Source organism: Trematomus bernacchii, unplaced genomic scaffold, assembly GCF_902827165.1.
Source record: "Trematomus bernacchii unplaced genomic scaffold, fTreBer1.1, whole genome shotgun sequence".
NCBI classification, from domain to species: domain Eukaryota; kingdom Metazoa; phylum Chordata; class Actinopteri; order Perciformes; family Nototheniidae; genus Trematomus; species Trematomus bernacchii.
In genome coordinates this window covers 801,255-820,965 of record NW_022987648.1, presented here as the reverse complement: position 1 = coordinate 820,965, position 19,711 = coordinate 801,255, and the positions used below count along the sequence as shown (strand labels likewise).

The following is a 19,711-nucleotide window of genomic DNA, read 5'->3' as shown; positions in this document are numbered from 1 at the left end:
GGGGTATGTGCGGATTAAACCCTCTGCCATTCTGCTGTGATTGTTTATCTCTGTAGTCCTGTCATGTGGAATCATCCAAACTGAGTAATCACATGGTGCTTCAGTTGTCTGTGCTCAGAGCTGGAGAGTTAGAAGCCTCTTCTCTCTGAAAGACAATGTGGAAAATAACAGTTGAACACAAGGGACACTGAAACAAGTCACAGTAATGATCTAGTTATGACAACTGACACCATCTGAGTCCTTTAAAACAAGTCTTTACAAATTGTTATGGCCAAGCCTGGTTCATTAATTTTTAACTTTTGTAAAACTTACGAATACAGTATACTAATGTCGTGAAACGGATGCATAAGGTTATTTCCATGACAATTAAAACCATTGCATAGAATATAGGAACAACACTGTCAGACGGTCTGGAAAGTTAGATTTCTGTGGGAACCTGAGGGGATTTTTTCAAGGGGATGCAAGAGTTAAGTGGATCAATTGGAATAACTAAAGAAATAGCATACAAAGAAAGTTTTAAACACCTGTTTGCTTCCAAGTCCTATAACCCTTTTTCACACATAGTGATTTACATTTGTTTGCATGTGGTCTGAGAGATGCTGTACATGGAAACAAGCCCAGTTTAATTGATTCACATTACAAATTCTTAACGGTGAAAGGAACTTGGTGTCAAGTGTAGCATTTCAAAGCTTTTATGATATAAAGACAGCTGCTGTACTCGGATTCCGCCAGGAGGAGAACCAGCTGTTGGTCAGACATCTCACAACAAAGTCCCCAACAGCTGTGCAGAGGTCAGCTAGTCAACCGAACAAACGGGGGCCTTCTTAAATTCCCCTAAAGGCCTCTGTCAGAATAACCTGATAGCCACATTAACCAGTGCCTTCATACCAGGCCGCCACCACTCCTAACACCCCAACACTGTTCTGCAGGGTGGTGTTCAGTCAAGATGTCCATTGTTCTTGCTATTTTAAGTAGGAATAATTTCAAGCAAAAAAACATGGCTGATTCAGCGATCACATAAAGGTGAGCTCTGTTCACAACTGAAAAGAATGCACAAAGACTAAGAATTCAGTGGAGTGGAGACGTGCAGCAGAGCCGTAATGCAGCAGGCTCCAGAGCTAATGCTAACCTGACATCCTCACAGGCTCCAGAGCTAATGCTAACCTGACATCCTCACAGGCTCCAGAGCTAATGCTAACCTGACATCCTCACAGGCTCCAGAGCTAATGCTAACCTGACATCCTCACAGGCTCCAGAGCTAATGCTAACCTGACATCCTCACAGGCTCCAGAGCTAATGCTAACCTGACATCCTCACAGGCTCCAGAGCTAATGCTAACCTGACATCCTCTCAGGCTCCAGAGCTAATGCTAACCTGACATCCTCACAGGCTCCAGAGCTAATGTCCTCTTATACCAGCCGCTCTGAAACAAGCAGCTAAAGTGAGTCCAGCAGTCATTTATGATATTCTTTACAACTCTGTTTATACTATAATGACATGTTAACCCTAACCCTGCAGAAATATGGTGACAATATATTTGTCACCATATTATATATTTTATTATTTTTTATATATTATTAATCCCCCGTTTTCTATTACATTGTTTATATTGTTTTATTTATATTTTAGTTATTACTTTCCATTTTTAAATGGATGTTGGAGCCTCCCGCAGGGAAACACCCTGAAATAACCCCTTAATAAAGTATTTTTAAACATCATCCGAGGCGTGTCCCATGTCTCACCTGCACCACCTCTCTAGACCTCAGCCTGGGTTTTAAACACTTTTAGGGACACTTGGTTGACTTTATTTTAAGATATTTCCCCTCCCTGTGTGCCTACTAACCCGTGTGTATTTTACATTTTATATTTTACATATTTTTCTTTTATAATATATATATTTTTAACATTTGGGTTGGGTGATTTTTATTACCAGCACTTATTTTTAAAAGCACTTTTATGTATTTATTTTAAAACATTTTAACACTAATTTTACCTGCATGCCGATTTTAAACAAAGTCAACCTCGGTCCTTTTAGCCAGATGTTTTTTAACCCACTTACCAGGTCTTTTACCAGATGCTGTGGGACGCAGCCTCGGACACTCCACCGCGGGAGACCCCTTCCCGGGGGGGCAGGAGTACAGGTTTTAACACCGCCGCATACGCTCTGTGCTTCAGCCTCTGCTCTCTTTTATCCCTTTTATTCCATTTTTTTAAACATTTTTAACCCAGACCAAACAGGGCTTTTATAAACTTTTGGTTTTACTACAGGAGTTTTTAAATAGGTTTTTAAACACAAAATATTGACCCGAGAGCCTGTGCACCACGCGGCGCTCCCTGCAGAAATATGGTGACAATATGGTGAATCTTCTTCAGTACTAGTTTTCCAAAGGCCAAACATCCTGAAACAGGACACAGCTTGCCATGTGCTGACCTCCATCTGTTGGCGGATCCAGCTGAGCGACTGTGTGATGCTGGTGTAAACGCCCGGTTTGTTCCTCATAGCGCATCCAATCCCCCAGCTGGTTGCACCAACCAGCTTCCATACAGAGTCCTGACAGGCCAGAGGACCTCCACTGTCGCCCTGAAGACACACACACACACACACACACACACACACACACACACACACACACACACACGCACTTTTTGGGTTCATTTTTTGAAATTACAGATTTTATTTCTATGGAGATTTTAGACTTTTCGTATTAATTGTAAAATAAACCTATAATGACATTTGATTTCACAGGTCCTGTAGTTTCTGTGTTATTCTGTAGAAATGAACAGGGCTGCTCCTCTGAAATCACAATGGTGTTTAATGCTTCAAGGAACCATGTGTACCTGGCAGGAGTCGGTTCCTCCCTCCAGGTATCCTGCACACAGCATCCAGGAGGAGATGAAGCCCTGGTAAACCTCCGGCTGGTTGCAGGTCTTCGTGGAGAGCAGCGGCACCATGGCGGAACGCAGAACCACACTGGTCTCTCCTGGAAGAAAAAAACTATTTCAAGCATGTATGTATGTAGTGCAGGAACACTAGCGTTATTACATTACACCTGGCGGAATGTTATAACATTCAAAAAGCTGCAGATGAAATAATAGACTCAAAGTCCTGTTCAGACTCACCTTCATCCTCAGTGGCTCCCCATCCAGAGATCCAGCACATGGTGCCCTCCTCAAACTCCTCCCCATGGTTTGGCAGGCAGATGGGCTCCACAAAGCCTACAGAGGAGAATCTATAATTAACTACTTATCCCAGACTCCTTTCACCAACAGGACCAACATCTATCAATCAATCATCCAGCTAATGTGTAATTACACCCACATCCTGTTTTCATGTGGTAGCTGTTTGGACAGAAATGACACAACATCAGCTTCGGACAAACAACTCCGTCAGGGGAAGAAGTGAAAAAGGTGAGGACAAATAGATGAGAGCCGACACTCAGACCTCAGACAACTGAAAGGCCTACAATTATTGACACTGTCAGAAGGCTAGAAACCGGAGGGAGGTGGGAGACTGAGAGACTGAGAGACTGAAGGGAGGTAAAGGTGCGTTTCATTTCAACTTGGAAGTAGAAAATCTGAGTTTAGCGGTTTTTGTTAGTCATTGTTAGCCATGTAGCCACTTTCGACTCCAACAAAACCATCAAGAGGACACAGATGACACGGCTGTGGTGGTCCTGATCACAGATTGCTAGGAAAAGGCCAAGCTGAAAGAAGTAGAACAGCAACGTAGTCCAAAACGTCAGCAAGACTAAGGAGCTGATCGTGGCCTTGGGGAAGAAAGAAGAGAGCCCCCCTTTAAATCCACTGACTCGCTGGGGACTGGTTCACCTCAGACGCTTGAGGAAATTCCAGCTAACCTCTCAAATGCTTAAGAATGTCCACTCTGACAGGGAACAGTGGTTGTGTAACATCAGGAAACACTGTAAGGTGCTCTACCTGCCTAAGGCATATTTACAGCAGACGCTGCAACAATAAGCCTCGGAAAATCATTAAGGATCCCAGCCACTTGAATCATGGACATTTCTCCCTGCGAAGATCTGGAAGATTCAGATTACACCAGGCCAGCTCTGAGAGGCTCAGCACGATTGAGATCTGGAGCTATACATGATGTAATGAATACATGAACATAGAGCAGGATTAGGATCTGGAGCTATACATGATATAATGAATACATGAGCAGGATTGAGAAAGAGAATGAGGTCTTGAAAAAGCCGTTAAAATACCGTTAAAATCAAGTGGCGTGGCCAGTTTCATCAGTGCAATGTCGTAGTCCAGTCCTTTAGGCCTGTAGCGAGCGTGGTATATGATCTGCTCCACAGACAGAGACTGAGCGCCATGCACCGGCTGCTCCGTCAGACCCACATGGACCGCCCACATGGAAGGGTCTGCAAACCTGATAATTGTTCAATATTAACTCAGTATACGTGAGGGACTCTGAGAAATACAATCCCACAAGCTACAGTTTTATCTTATGTCACTCTCATGGTTCTCCTTTTGAATCCAGCTAATCACAAGTCACATGTTTAGAAAAAGAAGTTGTATTGCTCTCACAACTTTAACTAAGCATTAGAGTCTGTGCTATGTTGATGTCTTAGTAATGGTGCCTAAGGAGAAATCTCTGCCTGTCTATAGCGACAGGTAGACATTTCTTCTTAGGCCTAATGATAGCCTGATTGAGTTATATCAAACACCATCTTATTTTACAAAAAGGAATCCAGTCCTTATTTTATTAGGGGAAGTTTAACTGTTCATACAATTGAGTTAGAATAATCTTTTTTGTCCCTGAAAAAATGCAAAGGAAGTGGTGCTTTTCAACAATGAGTGGTGTCTACAGTCTTCCTCTAAAGGCTGCATACAATAACAACCCTACCAATACTCCTGATAAATCCTAATTGCCGTGAGTGCACATTAATAACAGAAGTTGACTCAGATGAGCATATCAATATTTGTTTCAGTTTCTCTCATGTCAGGTCTGGAAAGCCAGTAATCTTAGTTTAGTGAGGTGTTGGAAAGAAAAATGGAAATAGGGTTTTAACAAATATGACATGTCCATTAAAGGGCCCATGTCATGGCCATTTCCACTGATCATAATTACATTGTTGAGGTATACTAAAATAGATTTATACTGTGCAATTTCCCAAACTCACATTGGTTTCGCATACAGCATCTCTGTCAAGCATGTGTATTCAGCAGTATTCACTCTCTCCACTAAATGGCGTTGGAACTCTTGCCCCCCCCCTCCCTGTGAGCCTAGTGTGCTCCGATTGGTCAGCTCGGCCACTCTGTTCTGATTAGTCAACCACCAGAGAGGCTCCGCCCATGTCTAACAGTGCTTTTTTCGGCTCGCTCTCAGCGGAACAACAGTCTTATAATGGCGTCGGTACAGCCGTATATTTTATACGCTAACTAACCGAACTGTACCTACAACTGTTGTTATAGAAGAGTAAGTTATTTTTACCTGTAATAAACTACTACTGTTTGATGAGAAATCAAATCATGGTTTGCTATATATGAATGAGATGTTATAGGAGCAAATAATTCAGGGAAGAAAGGATACTAAGTATTTCCATCAAACTTTATTTTTAGAAATGTACAAAATGAACATGTGTAAATATACATATATACACTGTATATCATCCATTCCTCCCCTTATAGGCGTTTTCGGCATCTTGCCTATCGCAGCTTTGTAAGCTGCTGCCGGGGCTTTTTAGGACGAGGCATCAGAGTGGTCATCCCGTGTGTGTGTTGTCCGCCAGATACGCCAGGAGTTTCCTGATCTGGCTGAACGAAATCAAATGCAAATCACAAAATATTAGAGAAACTTAGTTGTTTTAGATTCGTTAGTAGTAGTTGTGGTAGGAGTGTGTATCTATCTAATCTATCTATCTAATCAACACAGTTAGCTTGCCAGCTAATATGCTAACCTACGTTTGCTAGTTGTTCAGTGTAATATGCCAATCTACTATGAACAACTAGTCTAGGCCAGCGCCATATAGATAGATCTCTCTATATGGCGTTGGTCTAGGCTAGCAAGAACATGTTTACAATTGCAATCTTATACGGGTAGTCTGCTACGTTCGGTCATTCATTGTAGCTGGCATGAAAACAATGTTTTCCCTAGCATGTCTAGCTCTAGGTAGCCTAGTGGTTTAGCTATGTAGCATACACGCTATGAACGGTAGCTTGGTAGCATACACGCCAGGAACGCCAACTATAATGTACTGACCGTACGGTAAATCACCCGGAGTATACTGTCTATGAGTATTTCGTGTGTGAATGCAGACATTCTCCTGCTATGAGATACATGTATGTAAGGCCATCTGCTGATATTAGAGTTGATATATGGAAACGCTAGCAACTTAGTTAGCACAGTTAGCACTGTGTCAATGGCTTAGCAGTCCGACACAGTTTACACATTTAAACAGTTGTGGTAGATAGCTCCGTTGTTTAGCTCGGTAGCATACACGCTAGGAACGCCAGCTATAATGTAATTACGTTTCGCGACTGACCGTACGGTAAATCACCCGGAGTATACTGTCTATGAGTATTTCGTGTGTGAATGCAGACATTCTCCTGCTATGAGATACATGTATGTAAGGCCATCTGCTGATATTAGAGTTGATATATGGAAACGCTAGCAGTCCGACACACGTTTACACATTTAAACAGTCGTGGTAGATAGCTTGTTTGATAAATACACAAATAACAATGCAAACTTACAGGTTGTGTACCCGAATCTTCCCCTGCTCCAAACGGTCCAAACAAACTAGGAATAGCATCGTCCTTCAGTTTCAAATGCTGTGCATATCCGGCCTCAAACTGGGCAATGTTTTGGAAGCTTTCGTCTGTGAAATGCCGCGCACACAGTAACGTTCTTCGAACCTCTGAAGGAACAGTGTTAAACAGAAATTTCAACCACTGACTTCGTCGTGGTTCTTCCGTCGGTAGGACAAACAGCTCAGATTTCTCCTCACATTTCAGGAAACAGGTCCTTGGCATTGGCATGACTGGATCGATTGTGAACTGAACCAGAGCTTCCAACAGTAAATGTTAGGCTGGCAGAGGGTGCGGCCAGCGCCGCTGGGTGTGGCCATAGCTCTTCCGGATTGGTCCATTTTGTTCTGGGTACGGCATGACATCATGCGGTACCCGGAACTAAATGGAAGACTCAAATGGGCAGTGACGTATCTCCAACGAGGCGTTTTGGGGAGGTATTTTCTGTGTTAGAGTTTTACTCGCTACAGGGTGTACTTTGAGGGTTTTGACTCTGCACACCGTTTACATGCATAAAAACCTTCATAACACACAAGGGGACGGGTAATAACCGGAAAAGCATGACATGGGCCCTTTAATACACTCTTTTTCAGATTCAGTGACCACTACAGAGAATACGGGGATTTCACCAGTTTTAATCAGCTGGTATACACAGAGTATTACCAGAGGAACTTGCCTTACTAAATACCTCCTCTGATGGTTTCACACAATACCATTCCATATGCAGCTTGTCTGTAAGCGTGTGACTCACCCGTACACACAGTGTGCCGCAGTCAGCACCCAGCGGGATGTGATGATGGAGCCTCCACACAGGTGTTCACTGACGAAGTGGAGGCTGACCTGCCAGGGGAACTGCCCCGGCCTGGAGATGTTCCCCCCCACGATACGGGTGTTGTACTGTGGCCTGGATCCGCACTCTGAGTGAATATGTGGAGGGTCAAAGGTCAGCTCGTGCACCTCCAAGGCATCACTTGTTATTCACACACACTGGATTTACGCTTCAACACAATCGGCCATTGTTGTTGTTGTCGGTGTGAGCTGTGAGGGGTTTCCGCGCGGTTTGGCTTTATGAAGCAGGCACGCAAACGGTTACGTCATGACGCAAACGATGACGCAATGACGCAGCACCAGTCGGACTCTGGGTGGTGTGAAAAGAGCCGGAGCTAAACCGAAGAACCGGTTCTGAACCTGAAAAGCTCTAGCACGGAGCTTGAACCAGAGTTGCGTTGGTGTGAATGAGGTATGAGAGGCTCTGATAACTACAGCTCAGACTGAGAGGCTCTGATAACTACAGCTCAGACTGAGAGGCTCTGATGACTACAGCTCAAACTGAGAGGCTCTGATAACTACAGCTCAGACTGAGAGGCTCTGATAACTACAGCTCAAACTGAGAGGCTCTGATAACTACAGCTCAGACTGAGAGGCTCTGATAACTACAGCTCAAACTGAGAGGCTCTGATAACTACAGCTCAAACTGAGAGGCTCTGATAACTACAGCTCAGACTGAGAGGCTCTGATAACTACAGCTCAGACTGAGAGGCTCTGATAACTACAGCTCAAACTGAGAGGCTCTGATAACTACAGCTCAGACTGAGAGGCTCTGATAACTACAGCTCAGACTGAGAGGCTCTGATAACTACAGCTCAGACTGAGAGGCTCTGATGACTACAGCTCAGACTGAGAGGCTCTGATAACTACTGCATTTTAAATATTATGTGCATGCCCTTTCTAATAATGTTTTATTGGGTGTGCCCCTTTAAAGATCATAAACACAGATCAAAAGCATCCACTCTGAGCTGAAAGCATCAGAATCACAAGTCTATACTAGTTACATGCAGTCATATACATGTATTCAGTAAACACACACTCATGCACACACACTGGTCCCACATATTTGATGTAGCTCATAGACTGTATGACGTAAGTACATCAAACCCTTAAGGTTTCATAGGTTATGGAACACAGCTGTGGGTCATTTTTAAATACAGAGTAAGGTGTTTATTTATTTATTTAGCTTATTAGTTAGCTTATTATTTATCTTAGCAGGCAAAAGTAACATTCACTCCAACAATGACACAGACAGAACAAACACACACTGCATGCCATGCAAGAACATAAGAACATGCAGAAGCACAAGCTCCTCCACCAGAAATCCTCATTGGAAAACAAGTCACGACTCAAAGAAAGATCACACAAAAGTGAAAAGCGCCGGTGTGAAAGCCGCAGTGTGTTTCCTCACCCAGACACTTCAGGGTGGTCACCTTCCCTGAGCTGCACTGAGTCTTACTGGGGAGGTCAAAGGTCACAGAGAAACTCAGCAAGCATGGAGAAGAAGTACAAGTGAAGGTTATAATGTCCTTTGACTTACGGATGAGGACACAGAAGAATACTTAGACTGCTTCCAACAGATACTGAAGCACACTCATCAAAGTCAATGAAGATATTTACAGATATTGTTGTGAATGAGCTCATGTACTGCACTTCGGAAGGTTCAAGAGTCCTTTCAATTTGGTACATATTTTAAACCTTTACTACATTTTAGAGGGAAATATTGTACTTTATTTATCAAGATTGCTGCTCTTTAACAAAGTAGGATGGGGGGTCATCCTCACATACTTTTCTCTTTTAAACAGAAATACGTAAACTGTTGAAAAATACTTCAGCTGCTAAAGCATCAGTTTTCCTTTATGGCCACTTCAACTGCAGATCTCACCAATGGTAGCAGTGGTGATGAGGTGTGTTGCACCACAATGAGACAAAGTAGACGCTGCGATCAGAATCTTATTTGGAAAAATTAAACATAGTTCAGATTTATGATTTATCGACAGTGTCTTTGGTTTTACAAAAGCTTTTTTAAGAAACCATTTTGTTGGATCCGATTGTTGCACATTTCTGAGGTCAGTATGATATTTAGGCCACTTGTTCTGAACATGCCAACTAGTACATGGACAGAACATGTGGAACAAATTGGTACACAGTATAATGGTACTGTATGTGTAAGGAGACACACAGTATAGTCTGCACAGGACTCTCTGAGAGCGCAGCCAGTAGAGAGCTGCAGGAATGAGTCCTAAACCCGGAAGTCAGCCTAGTAAACTTCCTAGTGCCCTCGTCTGGTACACAGTGTTTTTTTTAAAGAGTTTTGGTTAGATTAAAAAAAAGAAGGTCTGAGGTTATTACAATCTTACTCCTGCTAAACAAAACGTGGGATTTGCCAAAGACCTTATTTTCCGGCAATATTCCAAAATTAAATTGGAAAATCATCTTATTTGATCAGAATAAAATGGTATGGAAACATTTGTGTTTGTGTTAACAGTATAAAGTAATATCCTCCTAACAATCAGAACCCTTTATTACAAACTGGAGATAAACTCTAACATTTCATATATGGAGACCCTCCACCCCCATTTCTGGGCCTAGCAGAGCTAGAATAGAATAGTCCGAACAGACTTCAGGCTTCAGATGATTTATATTAGGGATAATGTTTATAATAATTATCCCTTACTTACTGACCGTTAGCACAGTTAGCCTAACTGCTTTTCCAGTCATTTAATAGGGATGTGCTGTACCTGAAGGCTGTGGCATTGTGGAGCTTAATGGTCTGTGCCTGGCTCAGGTTGATGGACACCAGGTTGTCTTGGAGATCTTGCGCGATGGAGGTCAGAGACACGAAGAAGGACTCCACATACCTGAAGGACACAGCCACACAGACACCATGTTCAGCTGAGGATACGGCTGTTGACATTGTCACTTGATAACACACATTTTAAACAAAAAATGCATTCGATTGTTTAAAGCACATCTGCTTTAAAACATTGAATGCATTTTTTGTTTAAAATTTCAAAAAAATCAAAACAGTGTCTTCACTGTAGCTCTGACATCACTAAATACTGTAAACCCGGTATCTTTACAGATTTAAAAACCTAAGCAGTCGCCCAGGTTCTGATCCATTGTGAACCGTCATGGCTTCTGTTCTGCGTTACCATTCACCAACATCCCACCCCTCATTTAACAGCGATCTAAGATTCCTGGAGATTTCTCCATGTTATACTGGGCTCATTTCTAATCTTATCCTATGGAAGCTAACCCCTCCTGGTGAGGGACACCGGGATCAGTCCTAATGCTGGAAGCCTGTAGTGTTTCTTGTATAAGGTCTATTTCTCTCAAATGTTCAAACTGAACCGATGCCCCATCACAGCACCACATGCAGACAGAGCTGAGGACAGGAGACCTGGAGTATCCCAGCTGCCTGCAGGCCGACACCCCGAGCACGTTGTTCCAGCCCTCGGAGCACACCGTCCTCCAGACACCCCCCCGCTGCACCTGCAGGACAGAGCTGCTCCCACTCAGACGCACTGACACACACACACACACACACACACACACACACACACACACACACACACACACACACACACACACACGCACACGCACACGCACAGACAGGCAGGCAGACAGACAGACAGACAGACAGGCAGGCAGACAGACAGGCAGGCAGACAGACAGGCAGACAGACAGGCAGACAGACAGGCAGACAGACAGACAGACAGACAGACAGGCAGACAGACAGACAGGCAGACAGACAGACAGACAGACAGACAGACAGACAGGCAGACAGACAGACAGACAGACAGGCAGACAGACAGGCAGGCAGACAGACAGACAGACAGACAGACAGACAGACAGACAGACAGACAGACAGACAGACAGGCAGACAGACAGACAGACAGGCAGACAGACAGGCAGGCAGACAGGCAGACAGACGGGCAGACAGACAGACAGACAGACAGACAGGCAGACAGGCAGACAGACAGACAGACAGGCAGACAGGCAGACAGACAGACAGACAGACAGACAGGCAGACAGACAGGCAGGCAGACAGGCAGACAGGCAGACAGGCAGACAGACAGACAGGCAGACAGACAGACAGGCAGACAGGCAGACAGACAGACACGCAGACAGGCAGACAGGCAGACAGGCAGACAGACAGACAGGCAGACAGGCAGGCAGACAGGCAGACAGACAGACAGGCAGGCAGGCAGACAGACAGACAGACAGCAGGCAGACAGACAGACAGGCAGGCAGGCAGGCAGACAGGCAGAGAGACAGGCAGACAGACAGACAGACAGACAGACAGGCAGACAGACAGACAGGCAGGCAGACAGACAGACAGACAGCAGGCAGACAGACAGACAGGCAGGCAGGCAGACAGACAGACAGCAGGCAGACAGACAGACAGACAGCAGGCAGACAGACAGACAGACAGACAGACAGGCAGACAGACAGACAGGCAGACAGACAGACAGACAGACAGCAGGCAGACAGGCAGACAGGCAGACAGGCAGACAGACAGACAGCAGGCAGACAGACAGACAGGCAGAGAGACAGGCAGACAGGCAGACAGACAGACAGGCAGACAGACAGGCAGACAGACAGGCAGACAGGCAGACAGCAGGCAGACAGACAGACAGGCAGGCAGACAGGCAGACAGACAGACAGCAGGCAGACAGACAGACAGGCAGGCAGGCAGACAGACAGACAGACAGGCAGACAGACAGACAGCAGACAGACAGGCAGGCAGACAGACAGACAGGCAGACAGACAGACAGACAGACAGACATATAACCTCAGAGTTAATATCAGCTCTTCCCTCAACATATGCCTGTATTATGTATGTAAAATGTACTCTATATAAAAGATGCTATTGTAGATGTCTTTTGATCTCGCTGTTATAATATATGTTTATATCAATATATCTCTGATATAAACATCATATGCTGCATATTCAGGTGTGTGTCTCACCACAGCCAAGCTCGTCCTCCCCGTTGTCACAGTGCAGCTGTCCGTCACACTGAGCCCACGCACTGATACACTGAGAGGAGGAGCCACACCGGAACTTCCCCACACAGCTCAGACCCACTGCACACACACACACACACACACACACACACACACACACACACACACACACACACACACACACACACACACACACACACACACACACACACACACACACTCACACACACACACACACACACACACACACACACACACACACACACACACACTCTCACACACACACACACACACCACACACACACACACACACACACACACACACACACACACACACACACACAGTTTACTTGTCAGCACAACACACACAATAGAGCTGGCGCTCTTCATCTTGAAGGTATTTAATCAGTATACCAAAGTGTTGGTTGAATAGAAATGGTCCCTTGTGTCGCTGGAGAACAGTCAGAGGAACACCAAACAAAAGTCCAAACAGCAGACTCACATGCTAAGGAAAACTGCAGTACTTTTTCTTATTTCATATAAGCTTAGCTCCATTTACTCCGTCAGTAATGACTGTATATAGAGTGGTGAAGGAATGAGTCCTAAATAGTCCGGTTCATTTCAAAGTCAATGTTTTTTTAAACATGATTTTGGTTAGATGCCTAAATTAAGATCTGTTTTTAATAAAAGCTAAAAATATTTGTATGTTTTATCCAACAACACAAAACACATCGGTAAATACCCCACTGGTAAATGTCCAAAGCATCTATATGTCATAGAAACTGCGGTTGCTAACAGTCTTAGCGGTGTTGTTATGCAGCCATGTGACCGTAATGTATTTACGCTTCCAGAATCACAAAGTGGTGTTAATACGATAATCCTTCTGAACATTTAAGTATCATAAACGCATTGCCAGCGATATTCCAATGGAAAAAACCTCTGTCATTTTGTCGAGGGAGCCCTTGTAATACTAACTTTGAGGTCTGCCTACACAGATATGTCATCCCTGCACCTCTCTGTGGGAGGAGCAGTTTAATCCAACAGGTAAATGTTACTATTCAAACAAACTAATATAAATCACTGTTACGTGCTCCCCTCTTTGTTGTCTTCTCTGTCTCTCTGCTGCGCAGGTACACCTGCTCCGCCCCTGGCTCCGCCTCCCCAGGTGTTCCTAATTCCATTCAGCTGGGGACTTCAAAGGAGAAGCTGGAGGAGAAGAGCTCTCTCCCCCGATCCTGATGCCGGAAGACACTGTTTGGGATGTTTTGGTGTGTTTTCTTTTATGTTGCGGGGGTCTCCCCACGAGCCACTACCACTGAGTAGGGGGCGGGCCGTAACATATGGGGGCTCGTCTGGGATGCATGTAATAAACAGCAACTTGAGCTAATCGCAGGCAGGTTTGACGTTGTGTTTAGTAAGCAAAGCAAGAAACAAGTCATTAAGGAACAGCTGTTGGCTGCGCTGGTAGAGCAGGAAGGGTTATCGGAGGAGGAAGGGGGCGTTGGTTGTTCTCCCAAAGACGAGGAGACAGAGGTCGCTCCGACAATGAGTGAGCTTCAACTTCAGCTAGAGTTGCGCAAGCTGATGATTAGAGAGAAGGAGATTGACAATAAACTGAGAGAGAAGGAGATTGACTGTAATCTCGAAATCAGGAAGCTTGAGGAGGAGACTAATCGCATGTTACGTTTGAAGGAGCTGGAGTTGACGACATTATCACGCCAGACTCAGCAGTTGGACTCGGCACAATCTCAGGACTTTGACGTGGGTAGATATACTCGGTTTATCCCAGTGTTTCACGGGAGAGATGTTGATAATTATTTTGTCCTTTTTGAACGGGTAGCAACAACATTGAAATGGCCTTAGAACATGTGGACCGTTATGCTGCAGTGCGTTCTCACGGGTAAAGCACAGGAGGTGTATGCTGCATTGTCTGAGGAGGTTAGCCTGGATTATGAGCAGGTAAAAGCTGCAATTCTGCGCGCCTATGAGCTGGTGCCTGAGGCGTACCGTCAGAGGTTTCGTGGTTTAAATAAAAATGATTGTCAGGCTTATGTGGAGTTCGCCTTATGTGAAGGCTTATGTGGAGTTCGCCCGTGAGAAAGAGGTTCTGTTTGAACGATGGTGCTCGTCGACGGGGGTAAAGTCCCTAGAGGACCTAAAAACCTTATTACTCATGGAAGAATTTAAAAACTGTTTGCCTGACAGAGTAGCCACATATCTTAATGAGCAAAAACCCGTAAGACTGTCTGATGCTGCTGTTTTGGCTGACGAGTATGTTCTCACTCACAAGTCTGTCTTCAGTGAGAGGAGTAGGACACAGGCCCGGTTTGTGGACAGCAACATCAGGGAAACCCCAGTCTCCACTAACGCGCCATGGCAGTCCAGCAGGCCAGGAAATGTTGAGGAAAAAGCGGGGGAGGTGAATTGGGGTCCTACGGATAGCCCAGTGTGTTTCTTCTGTGAGAAAAAGGGTCATATTGTGGCTAATTGTTATGCTTTGCGGGATGTGAAGAAGTCTGTAAAGACAGTCGCCTTGGTGAGTACTTCAAAGCCAGGGTCTCTCAATTCAGAACTGGAAGTTTTTGCTCCGTTTCTCATGGAGGGAATGGTGTCTTTACCGGGGAAGAACACCAGGGTTCCAGTGACCATTTTGAGGGATACAGCAGCGTCACAATCCTTTATGGTGAGGGGTGTGTTGCCCCTCTCTGGGGAGTCTGCTGTGGGTTCGGGTGTTCTTGTGAGGGGGTTTGGTATGCAGTGTGTGGGTTCGCCCTTGCATAATATTCACCTTGAGTCAGATCTGGTCACAGGTCCGGTAGCTGTCGGGGTTCGGCCATGTCTTCCCATTAAAGGGGTAGATTTGGTCTTGGGGAATGATTTAGCCGGGGGCAGAGTGCTCGTTAAGCCGGGGGTGATTGCGGTTGCAGTCACCCGCGGCAGTTTTACGGCCACGGAATTGGGCAGACCGATCAGGGACCCTCCTTCGTGGCGTGAGGGTGGGAAAACAGGTACGATAATCCCCGGGGCTGTTCATAACCCTGTCGCTGTCTGTGTGGTGGCGCTGTCCAGTGCTGAAAGTGACACCCCTGTCACCTCGGAGGCCCTGATCGCTGCGGAGACTCAGGTGAATATTGAGTCTCATTCAGCACACTTACCTGATGCGCAGCGTGCAGATGTGTTGGAACTGATCATGAGGTGAAGCGCCCTGTGTCATACCGCTCCAAGAAATTCAATCCCCACCAGCGGGTGTGTTCCACCGTTGGTTCCACCATCGAAAAGGAGGCACTGGCTATGGTTCTGGCCTTAAACCACTTTGAGGTATACGTGGGGTCATCAAACATCCCTGTCACTATTTGTACCGATCACAACCCCCTTGTGTTCCTGCAGAGAATGCGTAACACAAATCAAAGGTTGATGCGGTGGAGCATTTTCATGCAAGCCTTCAATGTTGAGGTCAAACACATTCGTGGCAAGGACAATGTGTTGGCTGGTGCATTGTCGTGCTTATGATATGTAGCAGTTGAGTGTGTTTCGTTGTTGTGTGTTAACTGGTATTAGCCTGTTCGGTGTGTGGACTGAGTGGTCGTTAAAGACAAACGCGGTTGTGAGCACGTCTGTCGACTTAGAGTTGATTGTTGTGATTGTTTTGTTTAAATAAAAGAATCACTAACTCATGGTGGGGGTGTTACGTGCTCCCCTCTTTGTTGTCTTCTCTGTCTCTCTGCTGCGCAGGTACACCTGCTCCGCCCCTAGCTCCGCCTCCCCAGGTGTTCCTAATTCCATTCAGCTGGGGACTTCAAAGGAGAAGCTGGAGGAGAAGAGCTCTCTCCCCCGATCCTGATGCCGGAAGACACTGTTTGGGAACAATCTCTCTGCTGTTTGGGATCTGTAGCTTCTGTGTGTTATTGTGATAACATGTGTTCTGGAGGACCTGGGAGCATCGTTTTTTCGCGGCTTTATTTCACCCGTAGTGTCTTGTTAGATTTCTGGGTAGGGGAGGGACGTCTGGGTCCTACGGCCCGTGGTGTGGCTGGCCCAAGGCCCCCTTCTGCTTTTGTTTGTTTTTGCCAGTCCTCCAGACCTGGTTCTTTTGCCGGGTGGCCCATGTGAGTAACTGGTCGCCGTTAAGTGCTGGATGTTTTGGTGTGTTTTCTTTTATGTTGCGGGTCTCCCCACGAGCCACTACCACTGAGTAGAGGGCGGGCCGTAACAATCACAGAGGCGAACATATTTGATTTGACTTCATCAGGAGGAATGAAATGTAATTGGCATGTGTTCACACTAGATTTCAGATTAGTGTTGGCTCAGATAATGATCTGCTCCTCCAGCCGTGTCGTGTGATGGTGACAGCAGGGACTCAAACCCTGCTGCACCTCCACAGACACACAACATGACATCTGTATGGAATGAAAACAGAAACAAGACTTCGATGTACACCACTAATCTAAGCTCACAGGACTCACCCTTTATCCGGTTAGCCAGGCAACATATGTAGCCAACATAGAGAGGAATAATATATATATTGTTTTTACAACAAAACACATATTGTTGAATACATATTTTTCTTTAAAAAACTAGCTTTTACTGACTCTTTCTGTAAACATGGCATAACTGAGAATCAAAAAAAGCTGGAAGTGAAAGACTGCACTGTGTGAGAGGCTCCCTTACGTATTACAAGTAAGGGCATCATCAAATATTGAAGGAGCAAACGACGTCCATGCTTCAGTGGCTCCATTATAACCAAATGGACTCCTTACCTCCGAGGCCGATGGCGAGAGCCAGAGTGAGCAGCAGGACGAGGCCGGCAGTGAGCAGCAGCTCCAGCCGGTGAGCCAGCAGTCTGCTCCTCCAGCCTGGCTCCAGATCATCCTCTAGTGAGACACAACAGGTCATCTACCCTTTCAAAGTTATACAATATGAGCTGCAAACAGTTCAATCACCAAGGAATGATTCCTTTTGTGTAAGTGATGTTTCTGTTTTCTGACATGACCAAAAGCAAAATGTAAAACATGCTTTCCAGGACCGAATGATGTAAACACCTGTCAATATGTGTAATGTAAATGCAACCTCAACACAAAGGTGCAGCTCATTTCCTCGTTTCTGTTTCTGTGGATTTAGTCAAATAAAGATCTTAGTGTGACGTGCAGCTCCTGGTGAGTGTCACACTGAACATTAGAAGACGGGTATGTTATTCTGACCGGCTCTCAGTCGAGTTCTAGCAGTTTCGGCAAATCTTGTGTATTCCTGACCTAGTGTTAGTTAATGAGAAGGATTTTTTAAATATCTGATTACTCTTAACCTATAATGTATGGCCCCAAGAAATCAGATGTCGCACTATTACACCTAGTCAAATTCCTGGTACGTGTGAACCTACCTGGTAATAAACCCGATTCTGATTCTGATTATCCTCCAAACACTGTGTCCGTCACATCTTCTCACATTTCAAGCAGATCCTGTAACTAGCTGTGTGCAGTCCTCAGAATAAGAATGCCTTTATTGGTCCCACAGGGAACTTCTCCATATCTATACCTTCATGCTGAGACATGAAGAGTGTGAGGGGCTCACCGTGCATAAATGGCTGCACCTTGGTGATGGGCATGATGGGGCTGGGTGCAGCTGGAGGTCGGGTGTCTTCAGGTTTTGCAGAACTGTTCTCCGTTTGGAGGACAGTGACAAAGCTGCCCAGGGGGCTGACGTTCAGTGTGTTGGGGGTCTCAACGGTGGGGAGGTCTTCCTCCGTCACTGAAACCACCTCTATCCTGGAGGGGTCCGGTTGCTCAGGTGCCACTGTCTTAAGTCCCTTAGTAGGAATAAAGAGGAAAAGAATCCCTTAAATTACATTTAGCTGAAGCTTTTTATCCAAAGCGATAAAACAATAAAAACACCATAATGATGCAAACGAAGGACAACAAGAACCGTGCTGACGTGTTTACTTCAACAAGCAATAAGGTAAGTGCTGCCGCATAAGTGAAACTCTTTTCTTAATGTTTGAGATGTTGGAGATGTTTGAGATGTTGGAGATGTTTGAGATGTTGGAGATGTTTGAGATGTTGGAGATGTTGGAGATGTTGGAGATGTTGGAGATGTTGGAGATGTTGGAGATGTTTGAGATGTTTGAGATGTTGGAGATGTTTGAGATGTTGGAGATGTTGGAGATGTTTGAGATGTTTGAGATGTTGGAGATGTTTGAGATGTTTGAGATGTTGGAGATGTTTGAGATGTTGGAGATGTTGGAGATGTTTGAGAGGTTGGAGAGGTGCTGTGCTCTGCTTCTTGAATCGAGTGCATTGGAAGGTGGATGCAGACGTTACAGGAAGCCAGCTAAACTTGCAGGTTCCCTCGTACAATGCTAAATATTTGCTGCAGTTTAAAATAAGGACTCTGACGTTTACCAACGTGCAAAAATATCAAATTTCCCTACATCCAAAAGAAGTTAAGAATCCGTGTGACATATGGCAGACCCTCACCTATTTAGGGGTTTTCAGACACACACACACACACACACACACACACACACACACACACACACACACACACACACACACACACACACACACACACACACACACACACACACACACACACACAGTTACCATCCCCTTCCCTCAACCTGCTGGGCCTGACAACACGTCTCACTGATGTGCTTCACATATTCACCCTGACACATTGATTCATCATGTGTCATCATTCACTCATGTCTTGATAAATGATTGAATGATTCAGTCAATGAAATGTCATAATACTAGCTGACATCAGAATGTCTAGTTTGGTTGAACCAACTTCCCAAAATATTCAATACATTCTTGATAACATTACACAAAGACCTTTATGTATATCAGTTAATGTTCCAGCGCTCGTTTCACTGGCGATATTTGTCCACTTACTGTTGGGGGAGCCGATGTGTCATCAGCGGCGTTGGCAGCTGGATCTGCAGGAAAGAGATGAGAATAGAGGGATGAATGCAGAGACATTGATGGAGGAAAGACAGAGAATATGACAGAGAGAGAAGAAGACACAGGAAGCCTCAACAAAACTCTGGTTGAGTTCTCTTCCTGGGTAGGTCCAACGTACTGATCTCCTCAAAGCCTTTCGTCATGGTGCCATGGTGCACACTCAGCGGTGCTTTGTCTAAGACCAT

The 19,711-nt window shown here is 45.2% G+C and overlaps 1 protein-coding gene across 1 annotated transcript; it reads right to left on the bottom strand.

Annotated features, from left to right (window-relative positions):
- Positions 1-50: 50 nt before the first annotated feature.
- Positions 51-19,711, bottom strand: tmprss3a (transmembrane serine protease 3a). Its single transcript, XM_034134549.1, has 16 exons — positions 19,645-19,711; positions 19,458-19,501; positions 19,167-19,231; positions 18,548-18,842; positions 18,103-18,373; positions 17,331-17,444; positions 12,577-12,693; positions 11,006-11,129; positions 10,344-10,463; positions 9,014-9,060; positions 7,526-7,691; positions 4,224-4,393; positions 3,121-3,216; positions 2,839-2,981; positions 2,432-2,581; positions 51-145 (listed from the first exon to the last, which is right to left on the bottom strand). Exons 1-16 carry the CDS (start codon positions 19,709-19,711, stop codon positions 101-103), a joined length of 2,034 nt encoding a protein of 677 aa, XP_033990440.1. The 3' UTR covers positions 51-100.

Coding starts and splice junctions, on each gene's coding strand:
- tmprss3a (XM_034134549.1), bottom strand. CDS start 19,711: ATGGTCTTAGACAAAGCACCGCTGAGTGTGCACCATGGCACCATGACG. Junction 12,694..17,330: donor TCTCGCCATCGGCCTCGGAG/GTAAGGAGTCCA, acceptor GTGTGTGTGCAG/TGGGTCTGAGCTGTGTGGGG. Junction 4,394..7,525: donor GCGGCACACTGTGTGTACGG/GTGAGTCACACG, acceptor AACAATTATCAG/GTTTGCAGACCCTTCCATGT.